The sequence below is a fragment of the Numida meleagris genome, chromosome 1 (genome assembly GCF_002078875.1).
Source record: "Numida meleagris isolate 19003 breed g44 Domestic line chromosome 1, NumMel1.0, whole genome shotgun sequence".
In the NCBI taxonomy this organism is placed as follows: domain Eukaryota; kingdom Metazoa; phylum Chordata; class Aves; order Galliformes; family Numididae; genus Numida; species Numida meleagris.
This window is the reverse complement of record NC_034409.1, coordinates 135469360-135488903: the sequence shown is the minus strand read 5'-3', so window position 1 is coordinate 135488903 and position 19544 is coordinate 135469360. Positions and strand designations below refer to the sequence as shown.

The 19544-nt window shown below is 39.3% G+C and overlaps 1 protein-coding gene across 11 annotated transcripts in view; it reads left to right on the top strand.

The window, feature by feature from the left end:
* MCF2L (MCF.2 cell line derived transforming sequence like) overlaps positions 1–19544 on the top strand; it is a 150460-nt gene that overhangs the window by 77128 nt on the left and 53788 nt on the right. For all 11 annotated transcript variants that reach the window (XM_021415002.1, XM_021414964.1, XM_021414935.1 and 8 more), the window contains one exon: positions 10994–11077. In XM_021415002.1, the coding sequence (XP_021270677.1) occupies positions 10994–11077 (84 nt within the window). The remainder of the gene's footprint in view (positions 1–10993; positions 11078–19544) is intronic.

The following is a 19544-nucleotide window of genomic DNA, read 5'->3' as shown; positions in this document are numbered from 1 at the left end:
AGTGGGTGTTGGCTTCAAGCGCCAAGCGAAGATTTTGTGTTTTACTTGAGAGGATGGACCATGACTCCTCTTAACGAACGCACAGCAATTTGTTATTTTGTTTTAAACATGCATCCACTTAGTACTTGGTGCACAGAAAACATGGAAATTTTTTGTTCCAAGAAGCTTAAACAATTTCCCTGTATCCCTTACAAGGGCAAGCTTCTGAGAGAGTGCTATCAATCTGTGAATTTAAAATGTAGCAAAACAGCCTCTCAAAATAGAGTTGACATCCACTTAGATTGTTTCATTTATAGAATCATAATCTAATGTTTGTTTAGAGTTGTGTTCTTTCTATTGCAGATGAGAGAAACTGAAATAAATCCAAGAAATTATCTGTATTGATTTGTTTTGCACAGTCAGTTTCCATCAAAAATAACCCAGTGCTTACAGGGCCAGAGCTTTATTTAGCAGAACTTGATTAGTCATTATAGCAATGTGCCAGATTTCCAGATTAGATAATGAGTGGATGCTTAATTTGAGACCTAAAAGAGGTGAAAATGCATCTCTCAAGTGAAGGAGGGGAGGAAGTATGCTTCCTGCCAAACTTCCAGCATGCTGCCTCCAAAGTGCTGGATGTGAGAGGCAGAGCTGGCTGTGTGCTGCCTGTGAGAGATCCTGAACTGTGTCTTCACTCTGTATTGCCAGAAAGCAGTTAATATTGGCAGTGCTTGATAGAGATGCAGTAGTTTTCATCTTTTTAAGGACATTAGGCATGAAGCTGTAGAGGATCTGGAGCTACTCCATTACTGGTTCTGTTGTTGGCTGGGTGACATGGAACAGCCACTTTGTCCACCAGCTGGTCAGCCACATCTTTGTAAGCCATCTGTAGACAGAGTTCTGGGTGTCAGGAAGCTCACAGGCAGCTGGAGGTAAGCACTTCTTAGCTGAAAATTTTCTTCAACAAATGAACCACTTGATGAATACTTGGCTTCTCTTTTGTGCTCTCTCTCACATCTATGAAGTTCTGAACATCCCCTTTCAAACCATTGGTTTATAACTCTCTGGCTCCATGGAAAAGTGTGCTTGTGCCCAAAAAAAATATTATGTTGTTTTTTTTTTTACCATTACCTATGTTGTTTGTTAGAAGTGATTCAATTCAGCCTCACTTTTGTTGAAACGCCCATGGTTGTTAGTGCAGTGTTATGCTGCGGAGCTCCACTTAAGGTCCCATTTCAGTACTTCAAGCAAAAACACTGTGTAGGGCTATACCACAGCACTGCTGGTTGGTTATACTCCTTGAACGCATGAAGAATAACTTCTCTTCAGGACAGCTGCTTTCAACTATCTTCTACCACCCTGCTGTTTTATAATGGGATTTCAGTTTCCTAATGAAGACCAAAAGCGTACCTTCTTAACATCTTATCTTTCTTCCAAGATACTGTTCAAAAACAGTGTCTGTTAAGTAGAGTTTCCAGGTATTTGTGCAGCTGGTCCTGTGAGCATTCACTTTTCAGTTAAAGCTTTGGGGTATGTTTTGAGATGTGCACTTCTCTGCGGAGAGGGTTTAAAGTAGGGGATTGCAATGGAGAAGTGTCCTTGGCTTGGTTGCCTGAAAACTTATCTATTTTAGGCCATGTGCTTCTACTGATAATAGACCAATAGTTCTTAAGCTACACTGAAGATATCTTGTAATTTGTAAGTTCTTCTATTTACAGTTGGTCTTTATAGTTTCTGTATTGGTTAGACTGTTTTTCCCCCTTTGCAAGGCTTTAGTACTTAGAAAACCAACTGCATGTAATGAGATTTTATGCTCTGAGAGAATTATTATGGGAGTTTTGCTAAGTCTAACAGATTATTTTTTTAAATTATGTGGAGGGTTTATGATAAAGTACTGAGCAAGACACATCTGGGTCAGTCACCTTCTTAGCACTTAAGTATTTGCTGGGGAAGTGTTCTCTGCTGCCCTGTCAGTATCTAATATTTCTCTGCTTAAAATATCCTTTGCTTTTTGCAAAATCTGGTCCTTGGAGATGACTTTAAGTACCTCTAATACTTCAGAAATATTTTTATGCTATACACTCAGTATAATTTGGGATATTAAGGACTTCTAATGCTGCAGTTTTGGCAATATCTGTTAACTGTATTTTGAGAGCATGGTTCTTAGCAGCCTGAAACCATTCTGCAAGAATAGAGAAGTGCTTACTATCAGGCAAAAGATAAATTCATTGACTTTCTTCAGGACATCCTGAAACGGGAGTGAGACTGTTGTGTTAGCAATACCATGCCATATGCACCATGTGAATTTTTGCTTCTGTGTCATGGGTCCATGTGACAGTCTTGCCGTCCCTTGTCTCTGCAAGTCCTCTTTGCTGCTGACAAAAGCTACAATATAAGGTGGCTGTGTGGCATGATTCAAAGTTCCTCATCTCATTTTAGGAAGGGAATAATTATCATGACTTGAAATAGCACAAAGAACATCTCTTTTTCACCAAAACAAACTAGATGTGCTTAAGTACCGTATAGAGCAAAACCATGTCAAAACAAATCAGTCAAGTAATTCTTTCAGATTTCTTACAACTGAAACTTTTCCCCTCTAACTCCTTATGTGATTTATCTTGGTTTACATTTTCCTCAAGTATAGAGAAACACTACGTCTTGCTGATCCCAGTGTTGACTTCCTAATTATTTCACAGCTTTCTTCTAGTTACAGATTAGCTCATGTTCGATCACTCTTGTAAAATGACCTTAAAGCTGATTTCCTGAGCTCTGGGACTATAGAGTATGTGCATCAAGTATGTAGATGTGACTGATGAAACAGAGTAAGAAGGTGTCGTTTTTTGCATTCTCAGTGTCTTGTATTTCTGTTACATACAGAAGAGAGAATAATATTTTTTCCAAGGTTTGTGCTTTGAGGTGATATTATATAGGGAAACTAGGGCTAAGAATTCTGGTGCCTTCTGCAAAAGAGTGGTGGAAGAAGGAAAAGAAAAAAGACAAGGACATCCTTCTGCATGTTCTCAAATCCAGGAGTTTTAGAGAAATGTTTGACAGCTAACCAAGATTTTGTTTTCTTTCGAAGTATGCTTTTGAGCAGCTATTTCACTATCTGAGCAAAGAAAAAGGGGACTGCTATACTTCTTGTCTTTTCATGCCAACTCAGCAGCACTGCATTTGCTGTATGCTTCAACAGTTTTTAAAAGAAGGATCAGTGATGAATCTCCATACAAGAAATCAGACTGTCATCCTCACAGTCCTGTAGATAGTGAGGTGCCAAAGCTCCAACCCCGTGATCTGAAAGAAGAAACATACGGATGAGATTATTTTTTCCTGAAATTGCAATTACAGGAAGCAAGAGTGATGAAGAGAATGAAGCAGATTTTTTGGTAGTCATCTATATAATGTAAAGATTTTTGTTTTTCTGTTATTTCTCACTTAAGGGAAAGTTATTGACCCCTATATTTAAATGGAGAAAGTGTCGTCTTCTCTAGATACGATTAAAAGAACAAAGTTATCCAGTTTCATTTTAATGGAGTTATTTAAATATTACTAAATTAGGGGTTATGGAAAGTGCTGCAGAAATATTATGAGCTGTGCTAAAGATCTAAGCAGTCAGGAATTCTTACTCAAAGTGCCTAAGTGAGAATTGAGCTTGGGAGTGATGTTCCTTCTGTTATAAACACTTTAGATTTTCTTTGACAGTACCAGTTCTGAGTCTTAACTCAATTAGATCATTACTCAACACTGAAAATGTATGGGATTACACAGTAGACTGTTGTAGCAGTGGGCTATATAGTCATACTGTTGTGACTTGTACTGTAGCAATAGGCTGTAGAGTCCTCTATGTCCTTGACTCCCATGGTAAGATCTTTAAAATTAGGCTCCATAAGCATGAATGGAATCAGAAGCCATACAGAAAATAAGCTGATGTTAACAGTGCCATAGAAGTGGAAATGACAAAAAGTATGATTCAGTTAAAAGCACCTTAACTTGAAGATGGGTTTTTGTGCATCAGGGTTCTTGAAAGGAAATTATCCTTTCTGTAGGCTCTTTGCTTTTATAATAAAAATCTCATGTACCTGCATCATTTGAAATATTTATTGGACACTAATGCCCTATGAAGCTATTTGAAGTGTTAAGTTACTTTATTTCTGATTTTGCTAGTAGTTGAGATGCTGGTGCAGGTGATGAATTAGCATTTCCTGCTTGCTAGTTCTCCAGACATTTTCTCCAGAAAGTTGAGGGAATGTGGTTTTATCCAGATTGTAATCTCCTTCCCAACTATCCTTAGAGAGAGTTGTGATTTGCATGCAAATTCATGGGAATTAGTTGCTTGCATTTTCTGGCCTTTTAGTTTGATGGCAGTTTAGTCAAAAATAATAGAAATGAGTTCTTCCATGGGATATCTTGGGCTGGAGTGATGTTGATACTTTGCTATGTGTACTTCCATGAGATACTTGCAGCCAGGTTGCACTGATTACAAATAGTGCAAGATCAGGGCAACTTGGTCAGCAGCTGTTAGGGTTCAACATACCTAACCATAGAGCTCCCAAGCATCTCTATTCAGCAGCATCTTTTAAAATTCCATTTAAATAATTCCATTTAAATAAATTTGCAGAGTTGTCATTGTGTTTTGATGCCTTTCTTAGTTTCATGTGTTGGTGTGTGGAAGAGAGCTGTCTTCACTATGTCTGCTTTTCTGGCCTTTCCTGGTCTGGGGCTACACAAAAGAGATGACTGTTGGTGCTGGTGGCTGGAGGAGGAAAGATGGGAAGATGAAGAGAGAAGAATGAGGAAATGAAGGGTTTCCCCTGGGGCTGAGAGAGATGAAGGGACTGTTCTAAAAGTCATTATCTTGCAATTATAGTTACCGGATGGGAGGATTGCTTTAATAAAGAGATTCTTCTAATGAAGACCTCTGTCATAAAAGACATTTAACTCTTTGGGTGGGTAGGCTGTTCCAGAGGAATCAAAACCAAAACTGATCGAGAACAAGTCATATTTCTTCAATTTAAGGCATGTATTTAATAGAGAAGCCATTGTCACATTGTCAGGGCAATCTTGCTGACTCAGCAAGATGAGGCAGGAAAATGATTTCTACATTGCTTTATGGTGTGTTACTGGATTCTGTGCTGAAAGGCATAATTGGGTCCATGTGTGTACAAAAGCACAAACAGGGTGGCTTTCAAGCTAATGTAAAGTGATAGCCATAGAATTTTATACAGACCTACTCGTAAGGATGGTCTTTAATTTAAAATTAAAACCATTACAAGTCCTGTTAGGAGACCTTCAGCATAATGTTGATACAGTTTGCTCAAACTCATCTCTGGTATTGTGTTGTTTGAAAATGGTTTTGCTTCATGTCAGACTAAATCTGAATGAGATAAGCTTTAGTTTCTTTGTAGAAGAAAGAGGAGCCTTTTTATTGATAAGAGAAAACCTTGACCTGAGTGACACGGACCATTTTGTAAGATCCATTTTTCTTCAGGGCTTCCTCATACCAGACAACTCAAGTATGAGTTTCTTTGTGCCCTCATGATCAAACTACTCAATTATAATCCTGCTTCACTTGAGATGTAGGCAATTGCTGCTGCTTATTTGGGGTCAGGGCTCTCTAAGCCATCTTCCTCCCTCGTAGAGAGACAGCACTATTAAAGCAAGATTTCAAATAGAGTTAGAAGGTAGTTTTTAAATGTATTTATTAAGAGAAACAATCTTTTCTATGTTAAAATCATATATTTAACTCATCCTTCTGTGTTAGTAGTACTTAGTGTGTATTCTCTTAGATTCAATTTCAACACAAGCTCTTGTGGTTTTTTAATTTTAATTTTAAGAACCTCTAGGTGTTTGCTTAGGAAAAACATCTTTCTGCATTCCTAGCTGTTGTGTGTTCAGTTTTAAAAAAAAATAAAGTTATTGCTACTTTCTTTTTATTATTAAAGAACCTTATTTTACTATTTTATTAGCAGCTATGAAAAAAATCATGGACTGTGTGAATTTTGTTTCATGTGAGTATGCCCATAAAAATTCCTTAGAAAACAGATTTTTTAAAATAACTATTTTAATACTTGCTTAATTAGCTTCACTAAAATGGAAATAGTCCCTGAAGAACAGAGCAGGTGGCAGGTTCTCTGCTTAAAGGATATTAAAGAAATATAAAGAATTTAAATAAATTATTTTCTCCAGATCTGTGAGCCAAAGGAACATGTGCCCTCATATACTGCTCAGCATGTGCAAGCTTCCATTGCCGTCTAGGGAGGACACCGCATAAACATGTGTTGATTTAAAAAAAAAAAAAATAAAATTCCTGCAAAGTCAGATTCAACTCCAGCCTTTGAATAACTCTTTATTTTGGGGGAATTCTAGATATAAAGAAAGTAATGTGGGGCAATGAATTTCTGGGCTTCTTCCCTGGAAGGAGACAGAGTGTTGGAGAGGGGAGAGCTGGCAGGGATTTCTGTCAGAATTGGTGAGAAGAGCTCTTGGGAGGGCAGCCTGCAGAGGAGACTGGGGAAACTGAAACACCATAAAATCCCCCTTTTGACCCTGTGAAGAGCCCCTTCCTGCTTGCTGAGAGGGTGATGAAGGGCTGCACTGTGCTAGAAGGGGGACAGGGAATGGAGACTGGGGGAGCAGGGGTCCTAGGGGAAAGAGTTAGATCTGAATATATGTGTTAAACTTGTTGGGGAGAGCTGGAGTGAGAAAAGGCATGAGTCTATGCCACGGGTAGGAACATCTTGTCTCTGATACAACTGTTAAAACCTGGGCTTGTTGCCTCTCAAGCTGAGATTTGATACTTGAGCATGGCAAACCCTCTTCCCACAGCCATCATGAGGAGAAGGATGAGGAAATGTTGCTCAGAAGTTTTACATATCTTACAGATTGGTTCTAACACGAGGTACTGTATTTGGAAGTAGCCTCTGTTTGTATGCTGGTTCCATTTTCCAAACTGGCAACAGAGTAGGTCACCAAACTGATATCCATGCACTAAAACAATTTCTGAAGGATGTGTTTGAAAAGTGTTTGTTCCTTTTTATGAACTTTTTTCAAGAAAAAATTAAATTCTGTCATCTTAAAGAAAACTGTATGACAGTGTTACAACGCTTCTCTGGGAAAGAGAGTAATGGATTTGGGTGTAATGAAGGAATTACATAAAAGAAAGAAGGGATTCTCTTTGTGTTGATATGTAAATACTAGGAAGTATGCAAACTGTTCTTACAAGCGTGAGCAGTGACTTGACAACTATCTTCCTCATTTGTGAGACTGCTGGAAAATGCTTTAACAGATTTTCTTTCCTTTTTAAATAATCCAATTTAGCTCCTAACAAAACATTAAAAAAAAAAAAGACTATTGAATTCACTTCTCAATCCTTATTGGCAGTTGATTTGTTCTCCCATCTTAATAGGATTGAACATAGCCTTCTTGCAAACAAGAATGAACAACTGATATTCTATGTAATATTAAATCCAAAACGCAATGCTCCAGAGTCAACTTACAGCATAATTTTTAAAGGCTGAGGAACCTTTTGTTAATTACTGTCAATGGCAAGTCTGGTTAGTAGTGATCTCCTTACAATATGGGTGCCTACGGTAGGAAGTCCAAAAGTGAATCCTGCTTATGTCCTATAAGAAAAAGAAACAAAACCTACCCCAACCAGCTCTAACTTCTGGCTAAGCAGAATGCTGAAGTACAGCACTGAAGCAATTAGGATTTCCTAGTCTACCTTGCATAAAGATTACAAAGTGATCAGATGCAGAACTTAACATCCTGTTAAGGCTTTGCAGCCCATATTGAACTATGTTGCGTGTACAAGTTTTGTCACAGCTCGTCAAACTGTTTTAATAGCGCTTGTGGGGAGGATGTTTGAGGAACATCTGTGTAAAGTACAGTCCTCGCTGACAGCTGCATGTGGACAGATTAGGAGAAGCCCTCCCTTTCAATGGAACTTGACTTTTCTTTCCTGGTGGGTGCTGCATAAGCATGGGAGTTGTAGTATCCAAAGTGCATCCAACCACATTAGTGTGTTTGGGGCACTTTGGCTTTTGCATTACAGCTGTCGTATCAACTACTGCATTTGTACTTTTGGGTTCCGTTCATCAGCTGTAGAAGGGCAAGTTGGTTGTTTCCCATCTAAATACCTGATAAAACTTTTATTCTTTAGTAGATATAACTTCACATATTTTTTTCTTGTTTTCTTATCACCAGTAAGAGTGGTGAACACAAATAACTGCTACTTTTCACTTGTCGCTGTAATTTCAAGGCCATATCTCTTAGTTCTGTTGTAATTAGTCCTATCTATTGGCATGTGTAACTTTTTGGATTTGGAAGATTAGTTTTTATCCATTAGATGGCATATGGAAAGAAAGATAATGTAATACTGTGGGTAAAATTTACAGCAAACAGAGAAGCAAGAGCAAATTTCCAGACTCATGACTTTTATACAGGCTTATTTGCTTTCTTAGTCTCATGGATGTTCTTGGTTTCTAAGTCTTTAGTTTTTGATGGTTACTGTTCATTCAAGTACATATGCTTGCTGTCCATCCTTTCCCACATCCTTTTGTGGTTTTCTTCTTCAGCCCATGACTGCTACAGGGTTCAAGTGCATCCCGTCAGGATGCTGAACACGAACAGCTTGGGAGTTCCCAGAGTTTCATTTTCTCACTTTGTTTCACACTATTTGTTATGAGTTTTCTCAAATTATTGCAGGTTAGCCCTGATCTTAACACACAGTCCACTTCCTGAAGCCTGCTGTGAATCCAAAAAAGCAAGCACCAGGTGAGGGGCAGTGCTGTGGCAGAGGGATTGCAGCAGGATGGGCTCCAGGAGGCTGTCAGTCTGCATGCAGGCATGCTGGCTATGAAGTGTGATTTTTAAAGTGAGACTTAAACCATGGGGAGGAAAATACTGTGCTTCCAGTGAAGGCATTTGATCTTAAGGCTTTGCCAATTGCAAAGGCTGTTGCTTCTGTCAGAGAGAACAGGGGACAACCAAAGCAGTGCTCGTGTCTTTGCATGGCACGAGTCAGGACAGTGATTTGATGGACGTCAGGAAGTAGTGATCCTTATGTGTCTGGTAGACATAATGTTGAGTTTCCCTGACTTACGAACATCTAGACTGCTTGATCATTATGTGCCAGATATTTACTCATTGTTTCAACACACACCTGCTTCATAATGTGCTTATGTGATAATAACAAAACCTACCTCTGTCTGTGACTAGAGGCACATTACGGAGTGCTTGCCTTTTTCTCCTTTTTCCTATTACCTACTGAAAAAGTTGCCATGGATCCTGTCGTATAGTATCTTCAGGTAAATGGGTCCACCTGCAGGCAGTGATTTGCAGAATCAGGGGTTGGCTTTGACTTATTAAACACTGCTGCAGGTAAGCTCTTTGTATTAAAAAACACGTACATGAAAAACAAAATCTATTTTTCCCTGGAAAGGGAAACACAGAAATAAGTTGGCCATCTGAGATTAAACTTGTAAAAGATCTGTTTCTAGTTTTTCCTTTAAGACATTAAGATGATGACATAACTGAAGGTCTTGAAAAAATGTAACTTGACAGCTAAACGTAACCACTTAAGGATCTGACCGCGTGGTATGCGGAGGTCTTCTGGATCAAGCAGCAGTTCACCGGATGCAGAAAACTAGCTCTGATTGGTGTGACCTTGACAGTAATCACAGCTGCTCTGCTGTCAGGCTGGCGGAAAGGGAACAGAGAAGTTCTGTTTCCCAGTATAAGTTCATGCTTATCTGGAAGAAGTAACTGCGCAGTTCTGGGGGCTGTTCTCAAATAATTGTAGCTCTTAGAATTGTGTGCACATGAGAATCGCTCATAAAAATGCAGGGATTTCCCTGCTATATCTGACATTTGAAAGGTCTCAGTAGGGCTAAATCCTGTCCTCAAGGGCCAGAGCAGTACTTCAGGGCAGGTAACATTTATCCCTATACCACGGCTGTATATTTTTACTTACATTTTCTGTGCATACTCACAGTTGACTGTTAGACTTGAGTATCTTAATGGCACTTAATGTACATTAAAAAACAAACTTATTTATGTAATGCTAGATTAAAACAGATGTTCAAAACCAAGCAATATAAATGCTAGGTTATTCTTCCACTGCTTTTCAGTGAGGCTAAATAGATAGAATAGTTAGGGTTTAGGCATTTCAAGAGTAAAACTTAGTTTCCTTGCAGGAACAATGTCATAGTTTAGTCAATGAGACAACTCTGTCATGCCTTGGAAATGGAGGTCTTTATTGTGGTCAGCAAGGCTTAGGTTTCTGCTTGACGTTCTCCTTCTGGAGGAAGTGCCTCAGCTCAGATTCTGTGGCAGAAAATTGAAAGCAATTGCCAATAAGCTGAGGTAGAAGGGCCACACAAAAGATGAGACAAAGATTTTACATACTGAAGTATGCATATGTGCACTACGTGGGGCTGTATGTCCAGTCTTGTTAGGCAGAGGGTGCAGAGCATAGAGTAACAAAGGTTATTCACCAATAAAATTTCCCTTTGGAAAGCAGTGATGTTTTCCATAGCTGCATGCTGCTCCTTCCATAAAATCCACTGAGGAGTTTGTAGGTGCTGGAAGTCCAGGAAGTGTGGGATGGTTTCAGCAAGGCCTGGAGAGCTGGGTGCTAATATGTACCTGTTCCTTTTTCATATGAGTTGAGAAGGTTTTAATAAAAATTATATTTGATATGTAAAATCTCACTGTTTAAGATCGTTCCTGAGGAATATTAACTTCACGGCATTAGGTTCAGAGACATGCAGTGTACCTTTCAGTGTCAGCAAATCCACGTGACTTTTAATTTTCTTTATCAATGTGCTTTACGAAAAGTTTATGAAAACTATGAAAAGTTCACCCCAGCAAACATTTGAAAGTCTCCAAGTATTTTCACATAGTTTTTCAAAATTAGGCTATTTCTTGGGTGTTTGTGTTCTAGTGCTGATTTTATTTTACTTACTGTCTGCTCAAAACAAATCTGCAGCGCTTTTTCTTTTTTCTTCCGCAGATGAAATCATGCATCAGGATATCATCCCCCTCTATGCTGCAGATATTCATGACCAGTTAAAGAAACAATTTGCTTATCTGTCAGGTAAGACTATGATGTTCCCTTACACAGGCACCGCTTGTGTATGGCTAGGCCTGTTGGGCTCTGACGGTTTCTGACTTCCCCTATTGGAGAGATCCATTCTTTATGAACAATTCAGAATAGACTACCAAGGCTTGTTATTACAAAAAGAAGTTATTCTGTGTTTCTTTGTTTTGTTTCTTTATTTTTCATAATGGAAATTTTCAAGTATCCTGGCTCCTGGAAAATGAACTAGAATGGGGCAGAACTGAGGATAGGAGGAAAGACTATGTGAGGGAAAATAATGGAATCATAGAATGTCATGGGTTGGAAGGGACTTCACAGCCCACCCAGCCTCAACCCCTGCTGTGGGCAGGGCTGCCCCCCACCAGCTCAGGCTGCCCAGGGCCCCATCCAACCTGGCCTTGACCACCTTCAGGGATGGGGCACCACAGCTTCTCTGGGCAGCCTGTGCCAGCACCTCACTGCCCTCTGAGTAAAGAGTTTCTTCATAACATCTAAATTAAAACTCCCTTCTTTTAGTTTAAAGCTATTCTCCTTTCTCCTACAACTACCAAAGACTGTAAAAAGTTGATCTCCTTCCTGGTTGTAGGCTCCCTTCAAGTACTGGAAGGCCACAGTGAGGTCTCCCTGGAGCCTTTTCTTTTTCAAGCTAAACAGGCCCAGATCCCTCAATTATTTCCTCATAAGAGGGTGCTCCAGCCCTCTGATCATCTCCATGGCCCTCCGCTGGACCTGCTCCAACAGCTCTATGACTTTTTTGTGCTGGGGGCCCCAGGCCTGGATGTAATACTGTAAATGGGACCTCAGAAGAGCGGAGCAGAGGGAGACAAACACCTCCCTATCCCTGCTAGCCACCCTTGTTTTGATGCAGCCCAGGATGTGGTTGGCCTTCTGGGCTGCAAGAGCATGCTGCTGACTCATGTCCAGCTTTTCTTCCACCAAGAGCCCCCAAGTCCTTATCAAAAGGGCTAATCTCAAGGAGTTCTGCCAGTCTGTACACATGTGTGAAATTGCCCCAACCCAGGTGACGCACCCAGCACTTGGCCTTGTTGAACCTCATTGGGTTCACATGGTCCCACTTTCTGAGCCTGTCCAGGTGCCTCTGGATGGCATTCCTCCCTTGTATTGTATCAACTGCACCACTCAGTTTCATGTTGTCAGCAAACATGCTGAGGGTGTGTTCTATCCCACTGTCTAGGTGGTTGATAAAAACGTTGAAGAGCACAATAAATAAGTAAGGAACTACTAAGGAGTCTGGTACACCCTGATCTAGAGCTCTTTACTCTAGATCTAGAGCTAACCAAGCCCTTGTTGGAAATGAGGGAGCACAGTGTGAATGTGCTGATGTGCTGTGATCTTGTAGGCCTCATCCTGCAGGCTAAGCTGCTACTGGCTCTGCTATCAGCTTTAATGCTGAACCACAAGCTGACACCTCAGACTTGGCCAAAGCAACGTCTGAGTGAGCACCACTACAGCAAGTTCCCCAATAGTCAGTGCCATGCTCAGACAAATGTAGCTCTGGAAGGGGTTTTTGTATTGGTATTGGTGCCTTTATTCTGTAAAGAAAACTGCTTCTAGACTAAAAAATGTCTCTAAAAGCAGCACAGGTGTATTTACACAGCACAGAATGTCTTTGTTCCTGGACTACCTTTGCCAAGTAAATAATCCGTTTCTTTGCTTGCAGGCATCAGTTGCTAAGCTTGGTCCATCCCAGTGCTGGGACTATGACTAGCTGCTAATGGGTTAAGGGACATGATGCCCCTGCTTGCTGATTACGCTGACAGGCATCTAATGAGCTGCTGGCTGTTTCTTTGTTGTTTTCTTCCTTGCCTTCCTGTCTGTAAGGCTTTTGCAAGTGTGCAGCAGTGAACTTACTCTCTCCCCTCTCCCATCTGGAGAGGGGAGAGCATGAGTGGCTTTGCAGAGCTACTCTGCCTCCTTCAGTATAAAGAAGGTTATACTCTCTAGGCTGAAGCTGGGCTGTGACTGTTCTTTTTGTCTCAGTCTCTTCCTGCATGAGATAAAAAGGTGCCCAGGAATGAAACAGTGTTCTGCTTTGCTTGTCAAAAGCTCTTAAAATCTCACTGTACTTGCAAGTGATCACTTATTATAACTAATTCCTTCCATATAAGCTGGACTAAGTGTGGGTCTATGGTAGTGGTTATTTTCTGTATGGGGTGATGGTAGCATGAGAATTTGTTTATGAAGTTGAGTGTTCGTGCTCCATTTGAGATGATGGTGTGTAAGCTACAATTCTTTTCTTGCATTTTTTTTTTTTACTTTCCAAGACCTTTCTTCTTAACCGGGGGCAAAAAAAAAGCTTAAATATAATATTATTCAAGAACCAGCCTATCTAGGCATTTGCAAGTAGTGTTTACATTTTGTCCCTCAGAAGTAAGTGGAAAACTGGTGATTACAGTAGATGAATGAAATCTCATGGAGTCCGATGGGAGTTTCTTCACCCTCTTATATTCTTGAGTTCACACAGCCACAAGCATCGTCAGCACTCATTAAATCTGCTGTGCAGTGGAGCTTAGTGAGAGCAGCCATTTGTTGTTCTATTTTATTCAGTTTATATGTAAGGCTCATATCTGTTTTTTAACTCACTTGTTTGCCTGAAATAGTAGGACAGCTGCATTGTTGTGGACTATATCTATAATATAGAAATATTCTATGTTATTATCAGGTAATTTGACTTACGCATTTTTGTTTCACTTGGAAATTCAGTTCTTGTATCTGAATATTCTCCTGCAGAACACTGAAGGTGTATTTTCTGTGCCATACCAGATAGCATTGTGAACAAAGGAACGGAGTTAGTATTTTGACACGTGCTTTATGTTCAATTTATTTGTTCTAGTAGTTGTACTACAAGTGGCTTTGCTGAGACACCACTTAAGATGCTCACTGTGTGTGAAAGGGGCATTTTATTTATTAATATAAAAAAGCTGCCTAGCAAATAAAATCTTAGGACGTGGCATAAAGTCCTTTAAAATGAAGCTCTCTAGATTACCAATACTTCTAGTAGGTAGCTTCTTTGTAGATATGGTGATTCACCAAGTGTCTTAGATGCATTTCAGTTTTTAGGTTTTGGAATTTTTCAACAGCAATGCAGCATGTACTTGAGAATCGCATCAGTTTCTCTAACAGAATATATCCAGGTCTCATGAGACGCTTGCTTGGACAGTGAATGAAACCCAGTCTGCTTCTGTGGTTGAAGACTAGCCCTTCCCAAGCTATTTCCTGTGTGGCCTAAATTGGGATTACTTGTCTCTTTTCTTTTCCAGGTACAAAGTAATCCACATCTCTCATTCTGTTAGATTATAATGCAAATAGTACAGGGACGTCAAAGTTAGGCTTGAAAAGAAACAACATAAAACAAAACTTTAATTCTTCGGTTTTTCAGCAAGCATGGCCAAGAGTTATTGCATCAAGGTGTTAGCTCTTCCTGTCAATGCTGAAGGCTCCAGCTGTTGCTCAGCAGTATGTCTGCAATCATGTGTTCAGTTCACAGTTAATAGGGACAAGCTTTGGACCAAGTTTTAAATCAGTCATTCACAAAAGAAGTTTATAAACTCAGTGTTAATATTTTACTTCAGGCCTAGCTGCTTACTTTTGTCTTTGGAGCTTTTTCTTTCTTTGGAACAAAATCTTTATTTTCAAGAATTGTTGCTATTCTTTTCATTGCTGCTTGTCTGTATTAGACATCCCGTTCTACATACCCAAACAGAACGTCCTTTTCTACGAGGTCCACTCTTTCACCCATCTTACTTTTTCTTCCTTTAGTTAGTGCTTGTGCAACCACTTTTCTTCCCCACAGCAAAGGCTTTTCTGCCTCTTTTTTTTCTTAAATCATCTCAAGGGACATTGGAATGTTCATTCAAAACTCTCTGGAAAATGTGCGTCCTGCTTACAGTCTCTCATTTGTATTTTATATTTTCTTATACGTGGATGTATTAAAATTAATGTAGATGAACAAAAGCATACAGACGTGCGTCTGCGTATATGCATGTGTAAATGATGTAAGTTATGCAATGTGCAAATGACACTTCAGGCCACCACAAGTACTGAGCCAACTTTTTCAGCTCACTTTCCCTTGAATGCCTCTTCATGCATTGCACAACTTCCAAAAAAAGTTATTTGCATTAAAGGCAGTATACATGAATTGCTATTTATAGTTCTTCAAGCAACTTGCATATTTATTAATAGTTGTTTTTCCTGCAGTTGAGGAAGTTATCGTTGTTACTGGCTTTCAAAATGCCTGGTATCTTTGGCCCTTTAAATTATCCTTGTGGATTACGTGCTTCTCCTTGCTCTCTGTAACCTTATTTCCTTGTCAGTGCTTTTGCTCTTTTCTATGGAAATGAGGTGGGAATATCTCCCTAGATAAACTGCTTCATGTGCACTGAGTCTGTAAAATTGTTTGAACCTATGTGTGAATTCTGCATCATATAGCAGCATTTGTTCTTAAATTTCAACATGGTTTTTTGTTGCACGTATGACATTCAGACTATATGTTGTGTATTGACAGTGGAAGAGGTAAATATGTAGCTGTTTGTCTCACTCAGGTGCAGAGTTAACTTCAGCTTAACGTTCAGAACATTAAACTCTCTGTCTGTAGAGATTTAAAAAATAAAACAGGGTCTCTGCTTTCTAACCCAGTGTACTTTCTGCTGATCAGACCAGGCAAAATGTAGCTTGTGGGGTAATACAAGTAAACATTGTTTCTCATTTCAAGGAAAAGGTGTTTTTAACAAATGCCTCTTCCTTCTCTTTTATCTTTGCAAAGGATGTGCAATGAAGCTTTTATCCACTACTTCATTGAAGTCTACTCTTAATTTCAGGTTCTCAAGTAACTGGAGTACTCAGAGTAATGTATTTAGAAAGGAGAAATTCCTTACCAGAAACACATGAGCATAATATCTGGACCACAGCAACAGCAAAGGAAAAATATGCGATAAGCATTCCTCTTATTCACATAGGTACCTAACTTTTGACATCAATGCAGACATGATTACTTTGTGTAAAAGTTGGTCTTTTGAATGGAATGGAATCATGTTAGAGGACCTGCATCTTTGGTCTACCATGGTCTAATTATTATCCATCTATATTGCTTCATTTTTGTGAGATTAGGCACAATGCTTTTGCGAGTACCTTTTCTTACGCAACCTTATGCAGAATATCTAGGAGAATTCTGCAGAATAATCTGCTCTTGCTTCCTGGAAGTCTGGGCAATCTAATTTGCTGCTCCCAGATGTTGCCAGCCCACTGGGTTGTGGGGAATTTTCCTTTTGCGTGCACACATGTATGTGACTTTTAGCACCTGTGCTAGTAATTAATCAGTTTTGTAACTTTCACTTTCTATGCCATTTTAAATTTAAGAGTAAGAATTGTTTCTCGTTTGAGATGAGTGTTGGATAACAAGTAAATCATATGCCTCTTGATTAGGATTTGTGTAGAACTGTTGAACTTGACACTTTATCACCCTACCTACTTCTCACACACACACACACACACACACAAAAAAAACCACCAACAACAAAAAAAACATGGTAGGAAAAGTTAGATGCAGCAGAATATAAGGAATAAATGCAAAATTACCTAGGATTCAGGTAAATCTCACCGTCCCATTCAATGGTACTATAACTAGTTTCAGAGCATCATCTTAGTGACAGGACTAGAGGGAATGGCCTCAGGTTGCTCCAGGGGAGATTCAGGCTGGATGTTAGGAAATACTGGTTTTTCAGGAGTTGTCAGGCACTGGAATGGGCTGCCCGGGGAGGTGATGGAGTCACCAAACCTGGAGGTGTTCAAGGAACTTTTAGATGTTGTGCTGATGGACATGGTTTAGTGATAACTGTTGGTGATAGGTGGATAGTTGGAATGGATGATCTTGTAGGTCTTTGCCAACCTTGGTGATTCCATGATTCTATTATTTGATTCTATGATTTTTCTGCTCCCTTCATACCCATGAGTTCATGATGATCTGGTTCCTCATAACTGTAATGACTGGTGCTATTGGTTAAATAATTGGATACAAAAGTTAAGAACACTACATACTGTTTCATAAGCCCAATTGAGTCCTTTTGCTACCTAACATGTAGCTAATACAATTCAATACATTTTCAAAATGTGTATTTCCCCAAAATGCTGCCCCCAAAGTGCTGCCACTGGTATAGAAACTGGCAATGGATTACAAATAGTAATCTACTTAGAAGGCAGCTTCATCTCACTGGGATTTCATTGGAATTGTAGAGGTTTATCCACTGAGGAACTTCCATTTTGCATAGGTACTTCACTTTCTTTGATGCCAAGTCTATTCTGGAAGTTTCAGTTGAATGCATTGCCGAAGTTGGTTGTAAATGAGTTAATAACAAAGTATTGCTCTAATGAGCGTTTATGGAAATAGAGTGGAAGTGGATCTACTTCATATAAAGGAGTGTTTTGTTTTTGTTTAACTGCTGACATACATTTCAGTGTACTTCTATTATATTTCCATTTTTAGACTGCAGAATAATGATCCTCTGTTTTGGAGGAGATTACTCACAGCTACATGTTAAGAGACCAGCCTCAAGTAATTCTTGAAAATCATTACAGGCAAAATGCGTGGGGACTGATTGCAGCAGCTCAGGAACTGACATGTTCTCTTCTGCTGTTGCAATTTAACCAAAGCCAAAAGATTGCATTGGTTAATATCAGAAATAATACCAGGCACTTCACAACACTTTCCTCTTTTTTTGCATTGCGATTCAGATTACAGTTGCTCATGTTGCTCTGATTTTACTCAGCTAATTTAGAAATAAACAGAGGTGAAACAAGGAAAAGTGGTTCTGAAACAAAGGAGGAAAAAAAATTCCTTTCTGCCCTAGGTCCTTTCTGAACTAGAAAGGAGTTTAGAAGTGAAATCCCCTAATGCTTTCACTAGTATGTCATGCAAATGCAACTTAAATATTTGATTTCTATTTTGCTGTATTTTCTGGGATTTTTTTGTTGCTTGCTGTGACAAACACTCATTTACAGGAAGCAAGTCCCTTCTAGAGCAGCACGTCTCTCACTTGAAACAGATGATATTGCAACTGGAAATACACTGCCACAAGTTGTTACGCATAGAAGTCACTTTCTGCACTCAAATGTTAGAGCTGAAATTATATAGAATTTATTAAGAAGAATACATCAGATAAACTCTTTGCAGCAGTGAGGCTCTGGTGATGAGAAGCACTTGAGCAGCCCTGGGAGGTATAGGTGTACCCAAGTGTCCTACCAGGAAAATACAGGAGTAACGGAATTGGCTCTCAGCTGTGTACTAACAGACAGGATGGAGTCATCCCTACCCACGATAACCAATGATGAGTACACTAGAAACCGAAAATTTATAGGCTGTGTCAAGGCAGGATGGCTCTGCATTTCCCCTTGACAATTGGTGGTGGTCTGGGAACTTCCCGAAAGTCACAATCCATGGTTCTGCTTTTAGGCCATGTCCAGCAAACGTCTTGTTCTTTTTCTTTTGTTTCATATCACCTATTTATAGAAGACTATAGAACAAAGCAAGTAACCAGGGGAAAACTGAAAATAATGTATAATGGTAACTAAATATAGATATTCTAGAGAGAGCAGAACACTGTGTGAACAACGTTCATTAACATGCCTGAAAAATGTTTTCAGTAAAAATGAGAGAGGAAAATGCCTTGTTCCATAGAACCTGGATAGAACAAAATAATAACAATAACAACCCCGGTTTTAATTTTTTTTTTTTAAACTTACATTTCTGTTGTGGACATCTACGTAGCTAAAAGTAGCTCCCTTAACTTAGCATTGTAATGTCTGGATGTGTCATAAAGGCTGTGTTTGCAAACTCATGATTCTTGTGTAACAGTCAGGTGTTGTTGTTTAAATGAATCCAAAGCATGTTATTTTCTGATGTAGTTTGATTTCAAGAGCTGCATGATGGTAGCACCGTATTGCCTGTAACCAAGTAGATGCAAGTCAGATTCACCATGTGTTAATGTAAGGATATCGTTTGTGCTGTTCCAATTACTTGTAGCTTGAGAGGGAAATGGTGGTTCCTTTTATCAAATAAATCTGAGCTCAAGTATTTCTTCTCTTTTTATGGTGAAGTTGGATGCAAAGGCACTCTGAAGCGCACAAATTTTCACAAATCACTATTGCTCTCATGATCAGGCAGTGCTAGGGCAGTGCTAGTAATCCATTTTACAATGGATTTATGCAAAACGGTCGAATTTCAAGGCCAGGAGATATGTACTCATCACTTTGTCACTGTCATTTTTGTCCATTTTTCTTCTTTTTTCAAACTGCCAAGCAAAGATAATTTTCCAGCAATGTGTCTCCACAACTCCCCCAGCTGTGAACTTCATGCAGCTGCTACAGTTCAACAGCTTCTTTGTCCAGCCTATCTCTGTGAAAATATATTTGCTTAAGCATTAGCATTGCCTTTCAAAAAAAAAAAAAAAAA